The sequence below is a fragment of the Littorina saxatilis genome, linkage group LG16, assembly GCF_037325665.1.
Source record: "Littorina saxatilis isolate snail1 linkage group LG16, US_GU_Lsax_2.0, whole genome shotgun sequence".
Lineage (NCBI taxonomy): Eukaryota > Metazoa > Mollusca > Gastropoda > Littorinimorpha > Littorinidae > Littorina > Littorina saxatilis.
The window spans coordinates 12,578,388-12,597,563 of NC_090260.1; the positions used below are offsets into that span (position 1 = coordinate 12,578,388).

Sequence of the window (19,176 nt, forward strand, 5' to 3'; positions counted from 1 at the left end):
GTTCGACAAAAAAAGCCTCTTAAATGCATGGGACTTCAGTACCATCTGGCCTTTTTTCTAATATGCCGTATTGCTTTTGTACAACCTGTTTGAGCTCTTGCATTGTTCTCGACATTGAATGGGCTAAACATATTTTCACCAGTGTGAATTCTGAATTTTGGAAGTGATTTGACATTTTTGGTACCAGTATTGTAGCATGACTTGCAAACAGATCTCCTGCTAGTAATTTCAATAAATCAAAAAAGAGGCGCAAATTTACGAGCCGTGGTGATGTCATGACTTTGCTGACGTCAGTTAAACTTTACAAAGGCGAAGCATGCTGACGACGTTATTGCCAGGACCACCAGCTGCATCTGGGCCGTCTAGGTTGGCTTTCTGCATGGAGTTTTCGTCTAGGTTCATGAAGGCGTATAACTGTTGATTTGTACACAAACACACACACACACACACACACACACACACACACACAACCACACACACACACACAAACACATGAACACACGCACACACACACACATGCACACACACACACACATAAACACACACACACACACACACACACATGAACACACACACACGAACAGTAACTCATCGTATGTGTAGAGGCGTGTCTTTATTCTCTCATATCGCACGTGCTAGAACTGCGCAAAAAAACCCATTATAATTTCTCTCTTCTGTTCTATTTTAATGCTTGAACCTCATTGTCAAGTTTTGTACACTTAATCTTGGTGTGCTCTTTTGCTATATCATAAGCTCCATGGGTTTGTAAAAAAGAATGTATCCGAATAAAACACTATTTAAACCAAGTGTCGTTCACTGATCTTGTAAGGACAGAAGAAAGCAACAATTGGCACTCTTGTTTTCTTTCAAATGACTGCAACAAAGATACAGTCTTTTCTTTCAAATGACTGCAATAAAGATACGGAAGACTGTCAATAGTTTTAATAAGGAAACTACATTGCAAGAGTCATTCTACAGTATTGGTGACAGTTGGGGCCAGTTACGTTCGTAGCTTGATCATTCCCATTGAAAACAAGTAGCATTTTGAACTGGATTCAAAATTTTGATTGTACAACAGGGAAGCTGTCATAACATAAAAAGCGGCATACGATGTGTGTGAAAAGTAAGTAAAACGATGAAATCGGCCTTTAAAATTGTGTAGAAATATTGAATTCCGACATTAACTCATGTTGTGGACTGCTTGAGTTGATCTTGTCAAGCTTTATTTTGTCCGTGTGTTCGTTTCCTACATTTAAAACTGTCATAAATCGTTTTAAATAAATAAAAAATAAAAAATGTCATCACTTGATCCTTAATCAACATGCTGCATGCCCGTACGTGGCGTCACATGTTCTGTTGACATTTGAAAATAAAATAACTGGACATGTTGATTATATAAAAAAATAAAAAAAAACTTCTACACACCGTTCGACAAAAAAAGCCTCTTAAATGCATGGGACTTCAGTTGCATCTGGCCTTTTTTCTAATATGCCGTATTGCTTTTGTACAACCTGTTTGAGCTCTTGCATTGTTCTCGACATTGAATGGGCTAAACATATTTTCACCAGTGTGAATTCTGAATTTTGGAAGTGATTTGACATTTTTGGTACCAGTATTGTAGCATGACTTGCAAACAGATCTCTCAATAACAGTAATTTCAATAAATCAAAAAAGAGGCGCTAATTTATGAGCCGTGGTAATGTCATGACTTTGCTGACGTCAGTTAAACTTTACAAAGGCGAAGCATGCTGACGACGTTATTGCCAGGACCGCCAGCTGCGTCTAGGCCGTCTAGGTTGGCTTTCTGCATGGAGTTTTCGTCTAGGTTCATGAAGGCGTATAACTGTTGATTTGTACACAAACACACACACACACACACACACACTTAAACACACACCCACCCACACACACACACACACACGCCCGCCGACACGCGCACAATGTAAGCAATAACTGAATACATGTACCTGTATGATGTCAAGTTATCCTTTTTCTATTTGTCTTTTTATCAATTGATGTATCTATGTATCTTGTAGCTCCCATGGGGTCGCCTTCTCGCGGCGGGAGTGTTTCCACTAAGCTACCCCACTCCTTTACTTCTCTTCTTTTGTCTTATTTCTGCCTTACCAGTCCTTTCACCTATATTTCCTTCCAAAAAACTCTCCCTACTATTCCCTGCAGTTTTCTGATTCCTTTCTTGTCTTATTTCTACCTGACTGGATCCATCACCTTTATTTCACTTCCCAAAAGTCTTCTTTTCCACATCCTTATTTCTCTGTGGTCTTCTTAAGACCCAGCGTGTTTGCCGTGCGCTGCGACCTGTACCGGTTTGGGCTGGTGACCTGATGATTGAGGGGTTTACTTAGTTGCGACTTTGTAGCGCCAACACATCATTTTGGCCCAGTCTTTATCTAAGACAGGAGGTTGAAGAAGGCTTACCCGTTTCAATCAATCGGCTGGTCAAGTCTGGGTATATGTCTTGAGCATATTGCATCGGACCTTTGGCTAAAGGAGCAAGCGGCGGTAGGAGGGGGCGGCGGTAGTCGGGACAAACACTATGCCAAGTTGTTACCTAACCCGTTTCCGCTTGGAAAGAGTTGACGAACATTATGCCAAGTTGTTACCTAACCCGTTTCCGCTTGGAAAGAGTTAAATCTCCTATTACAGATTGATACCATATGTTTCCTCTTATCGCTGCGTATATCCATCTGTATCCTTGGCGCTCTGGAGTTGGATAACCGCTCCACCTAAGCGTCCCCTTGTTGGGCTCCGTGGTGGGTGGGGATCAGATGCGACGAAGATAAAGGCCTCAAACATGGCCACCTCTTCTTTTTCTTCTTTTTTTTCAAGCACCCGAAACGGAAACAAACAAAGATACTGCGTTGACTCTGACTCTGACGATGAAGTCCGAGTCAGAGCAACAAAGAACAACATCAGCGAGGCCTGGCCCCGTTTCATTGTTGTTGAGACAGCAGATGAGGCACAGCCCATCTCCAAACTTTCGCCTTTTGCGATACAGAAGGTTATTGCAGGAGTATCATCAACGATAGACAACATTAAGAGGCTTCGTAATGGTTCTCTACTGATTGAATGTCCTTCAAAAAAGGCATCAGATGGTCTTCTCCGTCTGAATGGTCAGAAATTTGTTGATAGACCGGTCAAGGTCAGTCCTCACAGAGGCCTGAACACCAGCAAAGGAGTCATCCGATGCCGAGAGCTGGAGGGCCTCAGTGAGGCTGAAATAAAAGAAGGTCTAAAGGATCAAGGTGTCATTGATGTGTACCGGGTGTTGATCAGGAAGGGCGATATCAGAGTACCCACCAACACCCTTTTCGTCACTTTTTGTACCCCAACCATCCCTGAGAAAATAAAAGTGGGATTTGTTCAAATAAGAGTGACTTTGTATATTCCATCACCAATGAGATGTTTCCAATGCCAAAGATTTGGACATTCAAAGGCTGGATGTAAACAGAAGGCAGTGTGCGAGAGGTGTGGCGGAGATCCTCACGAAGGTCCCTGCACATCACCACCCACCTGCACAAACTGTAAGGGAAACCATTCCCCGTCCTCCAGAGAATGTCCAAAATACAAGTTTGAACAGGCCATTCAAAAAACAAAAACGGAGAAAAAGATGTCTTTCTCAGACGCCAGGAAGGAGGTTGAAAAAACGAATGTTTTTTCCTTCCAGAAAAGTTTTGCGGCAGCAGTCAGTCAAAGACCTGCAACAAAGTCAACACCCACCCAGACCAGTATTTCATATAGGTCTGTGGGTGTCCAGGCAGGCCCGTCCATGTTGAAAAGGACAGAGCCCACAAGAAACAAAAGTATTTGTACACAGACAGATGAAAGCACAGGTGGGGCTATCCCCACTGGAGACTCTATGGGGTCTCCTGGTGAGGTTTGCTTCACCGCCCCAACTGGAGACCCTGTGGGGGCTCCTGGTGAGGTTCGCTTCACCACCCCAATTGAGGACCCTATGGGGTCTCCTGGTGAGGTTCGCTTCACCACCCCAACCCAGAAGCCCGTTCACAGGGCAACTCACAGGAAGGGGGCCGTCGAGGTAGTGGAGGTAGTGGACCTTACTCAATCCACACCACGAACACCTCCGGACAAGGGAAAAGTTACTCTGCCCCAAAGATCGCCTCGCACCCCAAAAATGGAGAAAAATCCCATCACACTATACAATCATTTTGGGAGTTTATCCGACGAAGAGGGTATGGAGGCAGAAACTTCTTAAAACTAAACAAACATAGCCAATTTTATTCAATGGAATTGTAGAGGGGTCCAAGCTAACTATGAAGAATTATGTCTACTTTTACACAAATTTCATCCTGTTGCTACAGCATTACAGGAAACAATGCTGAAACCAAACAAAGATTTTAATGTATCTGGATACAATGTTTTTAGAAACCATTCAGACAATAACACGTCTGGGGGAGTTGCTCTTTTGATTAAGAAAAGTGTACTTTGTAGTGAGATCAACCTATGTACAAACATTCAAGCCGTCGCAGCACGAGTGACATTAGATAAAACCATCACTCTCTGCAGTGTATATCTGTCACCATCCAAATGTTACACGAAGCACGATCTTGAAAATCTTATTGATCAGCTTCCAGCTCCCTTTGTTTTAATGGGAGATTTTAACGCTCATTCCCCTTTATGGGGCAGCAACTCTCTAAGTACGAGAGGACGAATTCTAGAAGATTTTTTAGACAATCGTAATCTATGCGTTTTAAACGATGGAGTACCAACATATCTCCATCCAGCAACAGGATGCAAGTCCATACTAGATCTAGTTATTTGCGACACCTCTCTTGTTCTAGACTTTGAATTTAAAGTCTATGATGACACATGTGGTAGCGATCATTTCCCTATCTTGATGTCTCAAATAGATGGATTGGAAGAAGCTTCCCCCCAGAGATGGAACCTGAACAAGGCAAACTGGCTGTCTTTTACTGCCGAATGTTCTGTCCAACTCACAGAAGACACTGTCTTTGATGGAAGTGACGACCCATCATCTATTTTTACAAACACTCTACAAGACATTGCCACTGAGTACATCCCAAAAACATCTTCAAACAACCGCATTAAAGTGCCATGGTTTAATAAAGAATGCCAAGAAGCCCGATCTGAGCGAAAGAGAAGTCTACACAGGTTCTACAGATGCCCGACCCTTGGCAAGAAGTTGACTTTCTTCAGATTTCGCGCTAAGAGTCGCACTGTCATAAAACATTCTAAAAGAACATCCTGGAGGTCTTTTTGCTCAAACTTAAACTCTAAGGTATCATCAAGTAAAGTTTGGAATGCTATTCGTAAAATCAAAGGGAAAAAAGGATCTGCATCAATTAACCACCTTGTGGTAAATGGATCCCTTATAACCCAAAAGAATGAAGTAGCAAACGTTCTGGCTTCAACAATGGAAAAAAACTCATCAACAGAAAATTACTGCACAGATTTTCAAAAAATCAAAGCCACCCAAGAACGTAAACCCATAAACTTCTCATCTCAGAATGAGGAGAACTACAACAAGTTGTTCAGTATAACTGAACTCAAACAAGCCTTACAAAAATGCAACAACTCAGCAACGGGGCTGGACGGAATACATTATCAGTTCCTCACACACCTACCAGAAAGTTGTCTTCTGGTCTTGCTGAAGGTTTTTAACCACATATGGGAGAGTGGATCCTTTCCACCTTCATGGCAAGAAGCGATGATTGTCCCCATTCCAAAACCAGGTAAAGATCATACAAACCCCAGCAACTACCGTCCGATAGCCTTGACCAGCTGTCTGTGTAAAACCATGGAGCGATTGGTCAACGCTAGGATGGTGTGGTACCTAGAAAAACAAAACCTCTTAAGTGATGTGCAATGTGGCTTCCGAAAGGGACACAGCACCACTGATCATTTGGTACGTTTTGAGACCTTCGTTCGAGAGGCCTTTGCGAGATCTGAACATGTACTAGCTATATTTTTTGATCTCGAGAAGGCTTACGACACGACCTGGAAACACGGTATTTTAGCTGATTTGCATGAAATGGGTTTTCGTGGACGTCTCCCTGTTTTTGTGGAAGGATTTCTAAGTAATCGATTTTTTACAGTACGGGTCGGTCCCAACCTATCAGAGTTCTGTCAACAAGAGATGGGTGTTCCTCAAGGAAGCATTCTATCACCCATGTTGTTCAACATCAAAATCAATAACATAGTAAAGGCAGTACTGAAAGGATCCGAGTCATCCTTGTTTGTTGATGACTTTGCACTTTGTGTGCGTGGCAAATCCCTACATAGAGTGGAAAGGCAGCTTCAATTATGTATCGACAAGGTGCAAAAATGGGTAACAGAGAACGGTTTCAAATTTTCCACCAGCAAAACTGTCTGTATGCATCTTTGCAAACAAAGGGGAGCCATGCCAGAACCCTCTCTGGTCCTGAATGGTAATCCTGTCAAGGTTGTTGAAGAATTTAAATTCCTAGGACTGACCTTTGACCGTCGACTAACATTCCTTAAACATATCCAGTATCTGAGAACATCATGTCTGAAAGCTCTGGATGTATTGAAAGTGGTTTCTCATACGGACTGGGGTGCTGACCGCACAGTCCTACTCAGACTTTACCGTGCTTTAATCCGATCCAAGTTGGACTATGGTTGTGTCGTCTATGGTGGAGCCGCAAAATCCAACCTAAGGCTATTAGACACAATACACCACCAGGGTATACGTCTTTGTCTGGGAGCTTTCAGGACGTCTCTAGTACAGTCCTTATATTTTGAGGCCAAAGAACCCTCTCTGAGGCTGCGACGCCTGAAACTCACCCTAAATTATGTGTTGAAACTGAAAGCTATGCCTACAAATCCAGCCTACCAATGCGTATTTCAACCACAATGCTCTGAATTTTTTTAAAGTCACCCAAATGATCGAGCACCTCTGTCTTCTCGGATTCAGTCACATCTGGCCGAATCAAAGATAAAACTCGATCATGTTAGTGAAAATCGATGGACAGAAACACCTCCATGGACATTGCCAGATCCAGTTGTTCGACTCGATCTGACAAGGTTAAAGAAGTCAGAGACAAATGATTTGATTTTTAAACAGTGTTTTAGCCAGTTCTGTACCGAGTTTCCTTCCCATCAACGAATATACACTGATGGGTCCAAAGCTGAAAGTAAAGTGGCATCAGCTTCTGTCACAGGTCCTAAACTCGATAGGGCCTTTTCGGCCCGTCTTCCGGATGACAGTTCTGTATTTTCTGCAGAGTTGAAAGCTTTACAGCTAGCTCTGAAACAGGTATATCAGTCAAAAAAGAAAGACTTCCTGATTCTGTCGGATTCCCTATCGGCTCTTACCGCCGTGAAGGGAACTCAGCTAGATCACCCACTGTTGGTCGAAATCCAAGAGCTACATGCATCTCTGATTGAAGAAGGCAAAAGGATTGTGTTTGCATGGGTGCCATCTCATGTTGGAATTAGAGGCAACTCTGCAGCTGATCAAGCTGCTAAAGAAGCCAGAGAAAGACTCATCACTGACAAACACACAAAGCATTCAGATTTCAGAACTCGCACCAATATGTACATAAAGTACCTATGGCAGAGTGAATGGGACGAATGTGAAGAAAATAAACTTCATAAGATCGTCCCCCAGCTGTCGGACAGCCTACCCCAATGTCGCCTCAACAGGAAAGAAGAGACAGTTCTCTGTCGCTTACACATTGGGCACAGTCACATTACACATTCGTATCTGCTGAAAGGTGAAGATCCACCATACTGTTTTGGATGTGACGAACCATGGACATTAGAACATGTTCTCACAAAATGTGTAGACGTTCAAGAATTTCGAGACAAACACTACAATGCGGAAACACTGAAGGTTTTATTCCGGGATGTTCCCCCGGACAAGATTTTTAACTTTTTAAAAGAGATCAAGATTTTTTACAAGATTTAAAGTACCAGAAGTGAAAATTATTAATTTTTAGAACCTTCTTTTACAGTGATAGATTTGAATGTAAATAGTCTGAAACGTAGAACTTGCCATATGAAGGGAAAAGAAAATAATTGCATCGGTCTCGAATAGCAGCTAGCATCTGCTGAAGAGACATTAAACCCCAAAAACCAACCAACCATGTATCTTGTAGTGCAATAGCGTTAATTATGGATTGTTGTTATCATCATTTACATAAAAACTTATCTGTTAATGCAAACAATATACTTACTGTGATGTTCTTAACTACACTTTGTATGTATGTATGTATGTATGTATGTATGTAGGTAGGTATGTATGTAGGTATGTATGCGTGTGTGTTGGTGTGTCGGTGTGTCATGTGTGCAAGTAAAAAGGGTATTGTAGTTGTACATATATTACTTTAGATATTTTTTTTTGTTATCATGGGTTTTATGAATTTTCTTCTCTTATTCTTTTATAATTATTAATTAATGACCTATATGTGCTGATGACCAATTTAATTTCCTTTGTTGGATCAATAAAATGTTATGAGTTATCTATCTATCTATCTATCTATCTATCTATCTATCTATCTATCTATCTGTCTGTCTGTCTGTCTGTCTTTAATCCCGCCAATACATGCGCACAATGTCTGCAATAACTGAATTTATTACTAGACCACTCTGACGTCACATGGTTCAAAGAAGGGAAATCTAATGTTCAATGGATGTATAATCTTTTTAGGAAACGCCGCTTTATGCATGCATTGCAGAAAAAAACACGTAGACATTCGTGCCATGCTTTTCAGCATGCTTGTTCCGCTTACTCCGAATATTACCCCGTTGTCGCGCACAGACGCTGGCGATTTCTCTCGATCTACCCTCCACCCCTCCCCCCCCCCCCCCAACCCTCCCCAATAAAAACAAAATCAACAAGGGGCGGAGACGTAGCTCAGTCAGAAGGGCGCTGGCTTTATACCTGGTACGTAGATATTGTCGTGGGTTCGAATCTGAGGAATTTATTTTCAAAAGTCAACTATGTGCAGACTCTTCCAGTTGTTCGAACACACCTCGTGTGCTCGTATATATGAGCCAGCGCGACTCTGTCATTGCACGCTATCCCCAATGTCAGCAGCCCGAATTTCCTCGTGGATATTAACTTACCCAAGGAAAACATGGATAAGTCAGTACACCAATAAGCCTTCCTGTCTACCCGTGTAACACACACCTTTGGGGGGTATCTTTCCACCACTCCGTAATTCATACAAATAAGTTAGCACACCAATGACCCTTCCTGTTTACCCGTAAGTTAGCACACCAATGACCCTTCCTGTTTACCCGTAAGTTAGCACACCAATGACCCTTCCTGTTTACCCGTAAGTTAGCACACCAATGACCCTTCCTGTTTACCCGTAAGTTAGCACACCAATGACCCTTCCTGTTTACCCGTAAGTTAGCACACCAATGACCCTTCCTGTTTACCCGTGTAACACGCACCTTTGGGGGGTATCTTCCCACCACTCCGTAATTCATACAAATAAGTTAGTACACCAATAAGCCTTCCTGTTTACCCGTGTAACACGCACCTTTGGGTTTTTTCTTCCCACCACTGCGCAATTCCTATGAGCCTTCCTGTTTACCCGTTTAACACACACCTTTGGGAGGTATCTTCCCACCACAGCGCAATTCATATGGATAGGTCAGTACACCAATGACCCTTCCTGTTTACCCGTTTAACACACACCTTTGGGGGGTTTCTTCCCACCACTGAGTAATGCACGGAATGGACTTTCTGTGCCGGTTTTTTGAATGCATTTGCCATGGCTTTCATCTCGGATTTCAACTGCGATGTCGAAGAGCCTTCTGCACAGAGACAGAAGTAACTGACATTCAGAGAGTCACATGACCAGGGAATGAGAGAATCAGTACAGAAAAGCGCTCACACACACCCCTCCCACACCCCACCCCAACCGCTCCTGACACACGCACACGCATACATACAAACGCGCACACACGCACAAATTAGCGCTCTCCAACACATTTGGTCACACAGACTCTCTCTCTCTCTCTGTCTCTCTCTCTCTGTCTCTCTCTCTCTCTCTCTCTCTCTCTCTCTCTTCTCCTCCTCTCTCTCTTCTCTCTCTCTTCTCTCTCTCTCTCTTCTCCTCTCTCTCTCTCTCTCTCTCTCTTTTTAGGACATACACAAAGAGCCACACACATAAACAAACACACGCACCCACACACACACACCACACCACACCACACCACACCCAACACGAGCGCGCGTACCAACACTCTCCTACACCCCTCCACACACACACGCACAGATAAAATCCCTCACTTACCAGGGAAAACAAACTCCCAAATGATAACCAACAGATCCTTATCAACCAGTCCCTCCGCTGTATCCTCTTCATTCCAATCGCCCGCACCAACCATCTCGAAGAAATCTGCCCAGTGTTCTACCGGATATTGCGTCACAAGAGAATCTTCTGGGAATGTCAGCTGACTCAGAGCGTCGCTCCCATCATCAACGACAACTGTTACGTCAGAAAATATGGCCACTGTCAGCGCCAGGAGGGTGGAGAGAGAGAGAGAGAGAGGGTGGATAAGTTGAGCTTTGAACCTGATAGCCTGGACCCGTATGCTCAGCCAATAGCTCCATTCTAAAGCTCAATAAGAGAGAGAGAGGGGAGTGAAGGAAGAGAGAATCAGAGAGAGAAGAGAGATGAAAGGAGAGAGAGTGCGAGACAGAGAGAGAGAGAGAGACAGAGATTGTGAGAGAGATAGGGGGGTGAAGGAAGAGAGAATGGGATAGAGAAAAGAGATGGACGGAGAGAGAGAGGGGGGCAGAGAGAGTGTGAGACAAAGAAGAGAAAGAGAGAGAGAGAGATAAAGAAGAATAGAGGGAAGACGTGAGAGAGAGACGATGGAGAGACAAAGAAGAGAGAGAGATAAAGAAGAATAGAGGGAAGACGTGAGAGAGAGACGATGGAGAGACAAAGAAGAGAGAGAGATAAAGAAGAATAGAGGGAAGACGTGAGAGAGAGACGATGGAGAGAGATAAAGAAGAATAGAGGGAAGACGTGAGAGAGAGACGATGGAGAGACAAAGAAGAGAGAGAGAGATAAAGAAGAATAGAGGGAAGACGTGAGAGAGAGACGATGGAGAGACAAAGAAGAGAGAGAGAGATAAAGAAGAATAGAGGGAAGACGTGAGAGAGAGACGATGGAGAGACAAAGAAGAGAGAGAGAGAGAGATATATACAGAAGAATAGAGGGAAGACGTGAGAGAGAGAGAGACGATGGAGAGACAAAGAAGAGAGAGAGAGAGATATACAGAAGAATAGAGGGAAGACGTGAGAGAGAGACGATGGAGAGACAAAGAAGAGAGAGAGAGATAAAGAAGAATAGAGGGAAGACGTGAGAGAGAGACGATGGAGAGACAAAGAAGAGAGAGAGAGAGAGAGAGAGATACAGAAGAATAGAGGGAAGACGTGAGAGAGAGAGAGACGATGGAGAGACAAAGAAGAGAGAGAGAGATATACAGAAGAATAGAGGGAAGACGTGAGAGAGAGACGATGGAGAGACAAAGAAGAGAGAGAGAGAGAGAGATATACAGAAGGATAGAGAGAAGACGTGAGAGAGAGAGACGATGGAGAGACAAAGAAGAGAGAGAGAGAGATACAGAAGAATAGAGGGAAGACGTGAGAGAGAGAGAGAGACGATCGAGAGACAAAGAAGAGAGAGATACAGAGAGAGAGATATACAGAAGAATAGAGGGAAGACGTGAGAGAGAGACGATGGAGAGACAAAGAAGAGAGAGAGAGAGATACAGAAGGATAGAGAGAAGACGTGAGAGAGAGACGATGGAGAGACAAAGAAGAGAGAGGGAGCTGAGAACTGCAAAGAAAGGACGAAGGTCCGAGGCTTGGCATAATCTTCCATCTTGCCTCAACCAAAGTATAATTATTGAAAAGGTAAGCAAAAGAACACACACACACACATCGCAAACACAGATTCGCTTTTTGAAAGATGTGGTGAGACTCTTTTTGTGTACTCACCAAAGAAATACTGATGCGTGCCGATCACCTGTTGAAGAAAAAACTTCAGTAAGCTATTGCAGTGACAGTTCTTGCTAAACCAACCGGACATCCAACTCACAAATCAACCAACCAAACCATCGACTGTAGCATCATATCAACCATCAATCATCAACCAACCGGACATCCCACTCACAGATCAACCAACCAAACCATCGACTGTTGCATCAACCATCAACCCATCTTGAACTCAGGTCAAAATTAATGAGTTAGTTCCCTTTGGGTCTCATTTATCCCTGACAGGATGCCTTTGTTTTCCTTTTCTGAAGATGAAATCGGCTTTTTATTTTATTTTTTATTTTATTTTTTACATATTTAGAGTTTTTCGTAATGTGTTATGGATATAAGCAGATTTGCGATCGTCGATAATGATTTTTCATGGTGTTGTGTAATTTTTAAATTACAAAAGAATTGTTATGTCAGACAGTTTTAAGCGAGCTATCTTTCGCGGATGTGTTTACTGTACACACAACTCTAAATATGGCAAGATGTCACGTGATAATCAACTTTGTCACGCGATCATAACAAAATGGCCACGGAGCGGACGATACTTTTTCTGTAACCAGTTGGGAGTGATGCAACAAAATCACGGTCTCCTTCCCACAGCAGTCTCAAAATTTCGCGTCTGTGAATAAAAAAAAAAAAATTAAATAAATTGATATGTCACTTCATCAGGGCATTTTCTTGTGCCGTTTTTCTCTGTCTTTAAAATTTGTAGTTGAGATGTAATTTTTATGTTCCAGCACATCTGTGCCAACTGCATTTTTCTATTTGTTTGATAAATTCAACGAGCAGTCTTTGGTTCAATCCAGACTATGAGATTGTATTTAAGATTGCTACCTTAACAAGAGGCAAAGCCTTCAAGGCTCACGTATGTGAAACTATATGTTGTACACACACACACACACACATGTAGATGAGATTTTTTAACTTTGGAATTCTCATGCAATACATGTACAAGTAATGCATAGGAATAAATCTTAACGCACACACTCACACTACATACTCGCATCACAGCACACTTATGCACACTTTCAGTAACACAAACTCAATCACTCCGTCACACACACACACACACAGTGACTCACACAGATCTCATATATACAAAACTCATACGCACATAGACAGACGGACACACACACCTTTACAAACACACATACACACACAAACATACACACAAACTCATGCACACACACACACACACACACACACATACACACACACACACACTCTCTCTCTGTCTCTCTTTCTTACACACACACACACACGCACGCACACACACACACACACACACACACACACACACACGAGTACACATACACAAACAGTAACAATAACACATGTGCACAAAATGAACACACACACACCGCGCGAGAGAGAAAGACTACAGGGAGGCATGACGTCATGATGCATTAATTGACGTCAAACACTTTTGACCGTGACGTAATCTTCTTATGCGAGCTTTATCCATAGTCTTGGATAACCACACACACATAGACTCGGAAATGTTAAAGTTTCTACATGTGTATACATACGCACGCACGCACGCACGCACGCACGCACGCACGCACAGACAGACAGAAGTTACGAACGCAAAGGCTACACTTCGTGAGCCAAAAATGCTATCAAGAAACACCACTGACCTTGAACCTGTGTCTCACTTCCACACCGGCTGACTCCAGAGCTCCTTTCAGCTCAGCAACGGGAGCATCGGAAGTGACGTCAAAGATGTACAGCTCTTCAGAAAGAGGCTCGAAGTTGGTCACGTCCGACAAGATGTTGTCAACGTCAGCCTGCGTCATCAATATGGTGGACAGGACGAGCGACGCGATGGCGAAAAGCATGGTGAGATTCTGGTGGAAGAAAGAGGTGAATAAGTTGTGCGGGCTTACTTGGGCATTCAAGTTACTTCCCTTGCAAGTTACTCCCCTCACTTTATTATCTGCTCAGAACGTTTCGTGAACAAAGGATTTTTTGAAAACAATACAGTTCATATATCTAGTTAATTTAACTTTGTCAATTACCTGAGCTGTGCATACTGATTTTGATGATTATACCAATTAGGGTTAACTGAGCATAGTAAACGCCTCAGTCTTTCTGATTTGTGCGCGCAGACCCGGCTACGCTTGTTTTGTGCGGTTCAAAGTAAGCGTAGGGAGAGCGTGCAGCTTCGCGACCTAGCAGATCCCACCACGACCAAACCACGCTCATGGAGATCCTCCCACGTTTGGCCCACGATTGGCCACGCTCTCCGACAATTTTACAACGGAATAGAAGCGGCGTCTCTGTGTGACCGGGGTATAAATAATCGCCGGTCAGTTCCATGGGAGCGAAAGAACATTACAAAGGTATAATCAAAAGCAAACCCAATAAGAACGCTCCGAGTTTCTTCGCCTCTTCTCATCAGAAGTTCCGGATCGGGGAGTCCCTGTCTGAGCGATCGAGAAGAAGAAGAAGATTGGCGTTCCCCGGGACAGCGACAGAACACAGTCACTGCCTGCAGTGTTCGAGTCAACTCCAAAGACAACCAAACCAAAAAGTAAAAAAAAAAGAAAAAAAAAAAAGCAAATGACCGCAGGCAAACGAACAAAAAGGGTTAATCTTAACGACTGAAGCCTATCCAAACAATAACCCAACTATTAGCGAAGCCAGTGAGTGTGTTGGCGTGTCAAGTATAGAGAGAAGAGCTTGAAGGTCGAACTGATTGACTATTGACGTTCACATATACTGTCCATAGCGTACAGGACAAAAGATCTCTACGCCCAGTCGGTTTATCCAAACACTAGGCACCAACCTAACATACTGTCCATAGCGTACAGGACAAAAGATCTCTACGCCCAGTCGGTTTATCCAAACACTAGGCACCAACCTAACATACTGTCCATAGCGTACAGGACAAAAGATCTCTACGCCCAGTCGGTTTATCCAAACACTAGGCACCAACCTAACATACTGTCCATAGCGTACAGGACAAAAGATCTCTACGCCCAGTCGGTTTATCCAAACACTAGGCACCAACCTAACATACTGTCCATAGCGTACAGGACAAAAGATCTCTACTCCCAGTCGGTTTATCCAAACACTAGGCACCAACCTAACATACTGTCCATAGCGTACAGGACAAAAGATCTCTACGCCCAGTCGGTTTATCCAAACACTAGGCACCAACCTAACATACTGTCCATAGCGTACAGGACAAAAGATCTCTACGCCCAGTCGGTTTATCCAAACACTAGGCACCAACCTAACATACTGTCCATAGCGTACAGGACAAAAGATCTCTACGCCCAGTCGGTTTATCCAAACACTAGGCACCAACCTAACATACTGTCCATAGCGTACAGGACAAAAGATCTCTACGCCCAGTCGGTTTATCCAAACACTGAGCACCAACCTAACATGCTCTCCATGGTGAACGGTATGTTATATGTCCGTCTGTCTGTCATGTCCTAATGTTGTATATATGTCTTGTATACTTGCCATCTACATATTTATTATACATGATGAAGGATGAATGATGATACATTGTAACGGATGCATGTTATTGATTAAAAGCCCCACAATGATGTGCTTGGCAAATACAACAACAAAAACACAAAAAAACTAAAAAAAGATCGCTACGCCTAGTCGCTTTATCCAAACACTAAGCACCAATCATACACACTGACCATGGCGTACATAGAAATTACTCAATGTTCTACTTTTAACTCGCATTGGAAATCCCGAGAGACTTTCTTTGTTTAGTGGGGCACTTACTGGGGTTGAGACTTGCCGAGACCCCCGTAAGTGCCCCACTAAACAAAGAAAGTCGCGAGGGATTCCCAACGCAAGTTACAATAGAACATTGTGTATTTGTTTTAGACATAATTATATGATTAACTTTGTTAATAATTTTCATGATTCATGTTTTTAAAATTCTACATTTGAAGTGGGGGGTTCCACTTTTTTTTTTAACAAAACGTGTCCGAGTGGTGTGTGCACCCTACCCAACTAAAATCATCACAACAAATCCATTTTAGTTGCAATTTGAAAAAATAAAATATATTCTGGCTTCTAAAATCCCAGAGATAAGTTCCAATTTTTTTTTTAAACTCAAAAAGTAAAAATTGGTTGGTCCATGCTATCTTCAGTGACTCAAGAATGTTTGCGTGGCGCGAAGTTTCAGTCTGGTTCGCTTACGTTCACATCTCGTGAATTAATACGGTGAACCTGGTGTAAAGTAAAAAGAAACGATCTTGCAGCACGTACGGATAATGATACAGAGCCGCAAGCGAATGAATCAAAACATTGACAGACAATCGCTTGCGGCTTCGTGGCAGGCGGAAGAAAAAAATCAGCCAGATAAGTGTTCGTTATTAATTGTTTGTCTGTGCAGTTAAAAGACCGTTGGGTCGATATATTTGTTAATGTGTTGTTTTGTCAATAACAAACTTTCCAACAACCTACCTTTCTTGTTTTTTGATTCTGGCACAAAAACATGAAACAACATCAGATAACGACAACTTTTAAAAAGTCTTTCAATGTTCTACTATACCTTGAGAAGATGGATTAACAATGCCAAAATACACGCTGTGTCTGGGACGACTGGATTCAGTAGATAACGAAGAGTGGCCTAGCTGGTTCATTTATACCAGCATACAGACAATGATGGAAATACAAAGACAAGTCGCGTAAGGCGAAAATACAACATTTAGTCAAGTAGCTGTCGAACTCACAGAATGAAACTGAACGCAATGCAACGCAGCAAGACCGCATACTCGTAGCATCGTCAGTCCACCGCTCATGGCAAAGGCAGTGAAATTGACAAGAAGAGTGGGGTAGTAGTTGCGCTTAGAAGGACAGCACACTTTTCTGTACCTCTCTTCGTTTTAACTTTCTGAGCGTGTTTTTAATCCAAACATATCATATCTATATGTTTTTGGAATCAGGAACCGACAAGGAATAAGATGAAAGTGTTTTTAAATTGATATCGAAATTTTAATTTTGATAATAATTTTTAAATTGTTATTTTTCAGAGCTTGTTTTTAATCCAAATATAACATATTTATATGTTTTTGAAATAAGAAAATGATGGAAAATAAGATAAACGTAAATTTGGATCGTTTTATAAATTTTTTTTTTTTTTACAATTTTTTCCGATTTTTAATGACCAAAGTCATAATTAATTTTTAAGCCACCACGCTGAAATGCAATACCGAAGTCCGGGCTTCGTCGAAGACTACTTGATCAAAATTTCAACCAATTTGGTTGAAAAATAAGAGCGTGACAGTGCCGCCTCAACTTTCACGAAAAGCCGGATATGACGTCATCAAAGACATTTATCAAAAAAGTGAAAAAAACGTCTCGGGATATCATACCCAGAAACTCTCATGTCAAATTTCATAAAGATCGGTTCAGTAGTTTAGTCTGAATCGCTCTACACACACACACGCACGCACGCACAGACACACACACATACATCACGACCCTCGTCTCGATTCCCCCCTCTACGTTAAAACATTTAGTCAAAACTTGACTAAATGTAATAAACAAGAACAAAAACCAGGGAAGCGTCATTAACCGTTTTAGAAAATTACTTTTCTCGTTTCTGTTTTATTTCTCTCTCTCTCTCTCTCTCTCTCTCTCTCTCTCTCTCTCTCTCTCTCTCTCTCTCTCTCTCTCTCTCTCTCTCTCTCTCAACTGTTGAGCACGTGACTGTCCCCTCTTCCACTGACAATCCAGCTGCTGCCCTAAAGCTCATAGCGCGACTTCTTTCTCAATTTTTGTAATTTTCCCACTGTGTATTCGGATTGTCAGTAACTTTTGTATCTACGGAATTCGAGTTGATATTCATCATAGCATCGTTGTGTGTCAACCGCATTGTTTCTTGGTTAATTAATGTTTCATTTCCAATCGCTTTGTTCAACAATTTTATTTCCAGCGTTTTGTGTGTTCTTACATTGTTCCCTGGAAGTTGAATTGAGCACTGTTTGCTACTAAATAGTATTCATCTTTTTAACATTTTTGTTTCCTTTCATACAATTTTTGTTGTTTGCTTAATTATTTTGTTTCATTTGTGTTGTTGCTTTGCATACTTTTAACGTGATGACTAAGTTATATGACCACAATCGTTGGCCTGTGACTGAAGGCCTTCGTATAGGACACCTTAATACCAATCATATTGTAAACAAAATGTCTGATGTTTCCCAGGTTGTTCAGAACAGTGAGTCTTATGGCAGGGGGTTTCATATTTTTGGGTTCTCAGAATCTAGACTTAACTCCTGCATAGACGATACAGAAATTTTTATCAACGGTTTTCAAACTATACGAAGGGACCCAAAAAATCCTAAAGAAACGGGCCTTTTAGTTTATATAAATGAACATATAACATTCAAGCGCTTACCTCAGTTTGACAATTTTGGTGTGGAGTGCATATGGACAGAGGTGAAGTTAAAGCATGCATCTCCTATTTTGATTGGATTTCTCTATCGGAATCCAGCTAAACCAGCGAACTGGGTTGACAAGTTTGTAACCATGATGGATTTAGTTTGTTTAGAATCAAAAGAGATTCTTCTCATGGGGGACTTTAACATTGACATGACGAAATCTAATAAATCTTGGAAAGATATTACTACTGTATTTAATATGTCCCAACTGATCAATACGCCAACGCGAGTCACGCCCTCGTCCAGTACCATCATTGATCACTTATACTCTACCGACTCAAAACATGTAATAGAAACCTGTGTACCTGTCATAGGCATAAGCGACCATTTCCCTATTTGCTGTACATGGTCAAAAAAGGTGTGAAAATTCCTAAGCTTGGTCATACTGTCCTCACGTACAGGTCATTTGCTAAGTTTAATGAAGTACTTTTTCTTGAAGACCTGCTTTCTGCACCGTTTAATGAGATATATAACAAGACCAATCCTGATGACGCTTTAAAAACATGGTATTCTACATTTCGCGAAGTTTTAGATAAACATGCACCTAAAAGGTCAAGAAGAATTAAGTATTCATATCGGCCAGGGTGGATCACTCCTGAAATTATAGAAGCCCAACATTACCGAGATTATCTATGCCGGATCGACCGCCAATCTGAAGAGTACAAAACACAGAAAGCAAAATGTCAGTATATGACTCGACAGTCAAAAAAGCAGTTCTTC

At 42.1% G+C, this 19,176-nt stretch overlaps 1 protein-coding gene across 1 annotated transcript; it reads right to left on the reverse strand.

Annotated features, from left to right (window-relative positions):
* Nucleotides 1–934: 934 nt before the first annotated feature.
* On the reverse strand, nucleotides 935–16,688 carry LOC138950414 (uncharacterized). Its single transcript, XM_070322152.1, has 6 exons — nucleotides 16,566–16,688; nucleotides 13,675–13,884; nucleotides 11,993–12,020; nucleotides 10,275–10,469; nucleotides 9,674–9,792; nucleotides 935–1,843 (listed from the first exon to the last, which is right to left on the reverse strand). The coding sequence occupies exons 2-6, from the start codon at nucleotides 13,873–13,875 to the stop codon at nucleotides 1,724–1,726; spliced, it is 663 nt and encodes a 220-aa protein (XP_070178253.1). The 5' UTR covers nucleotides 13,876–13,884; nucleotides 16,566–16,688; the 3' UTR covers nucleotides 935–1,723.
* Nucleotides 16,689–19,176: the final 2,488 nt, after the last annotated feature.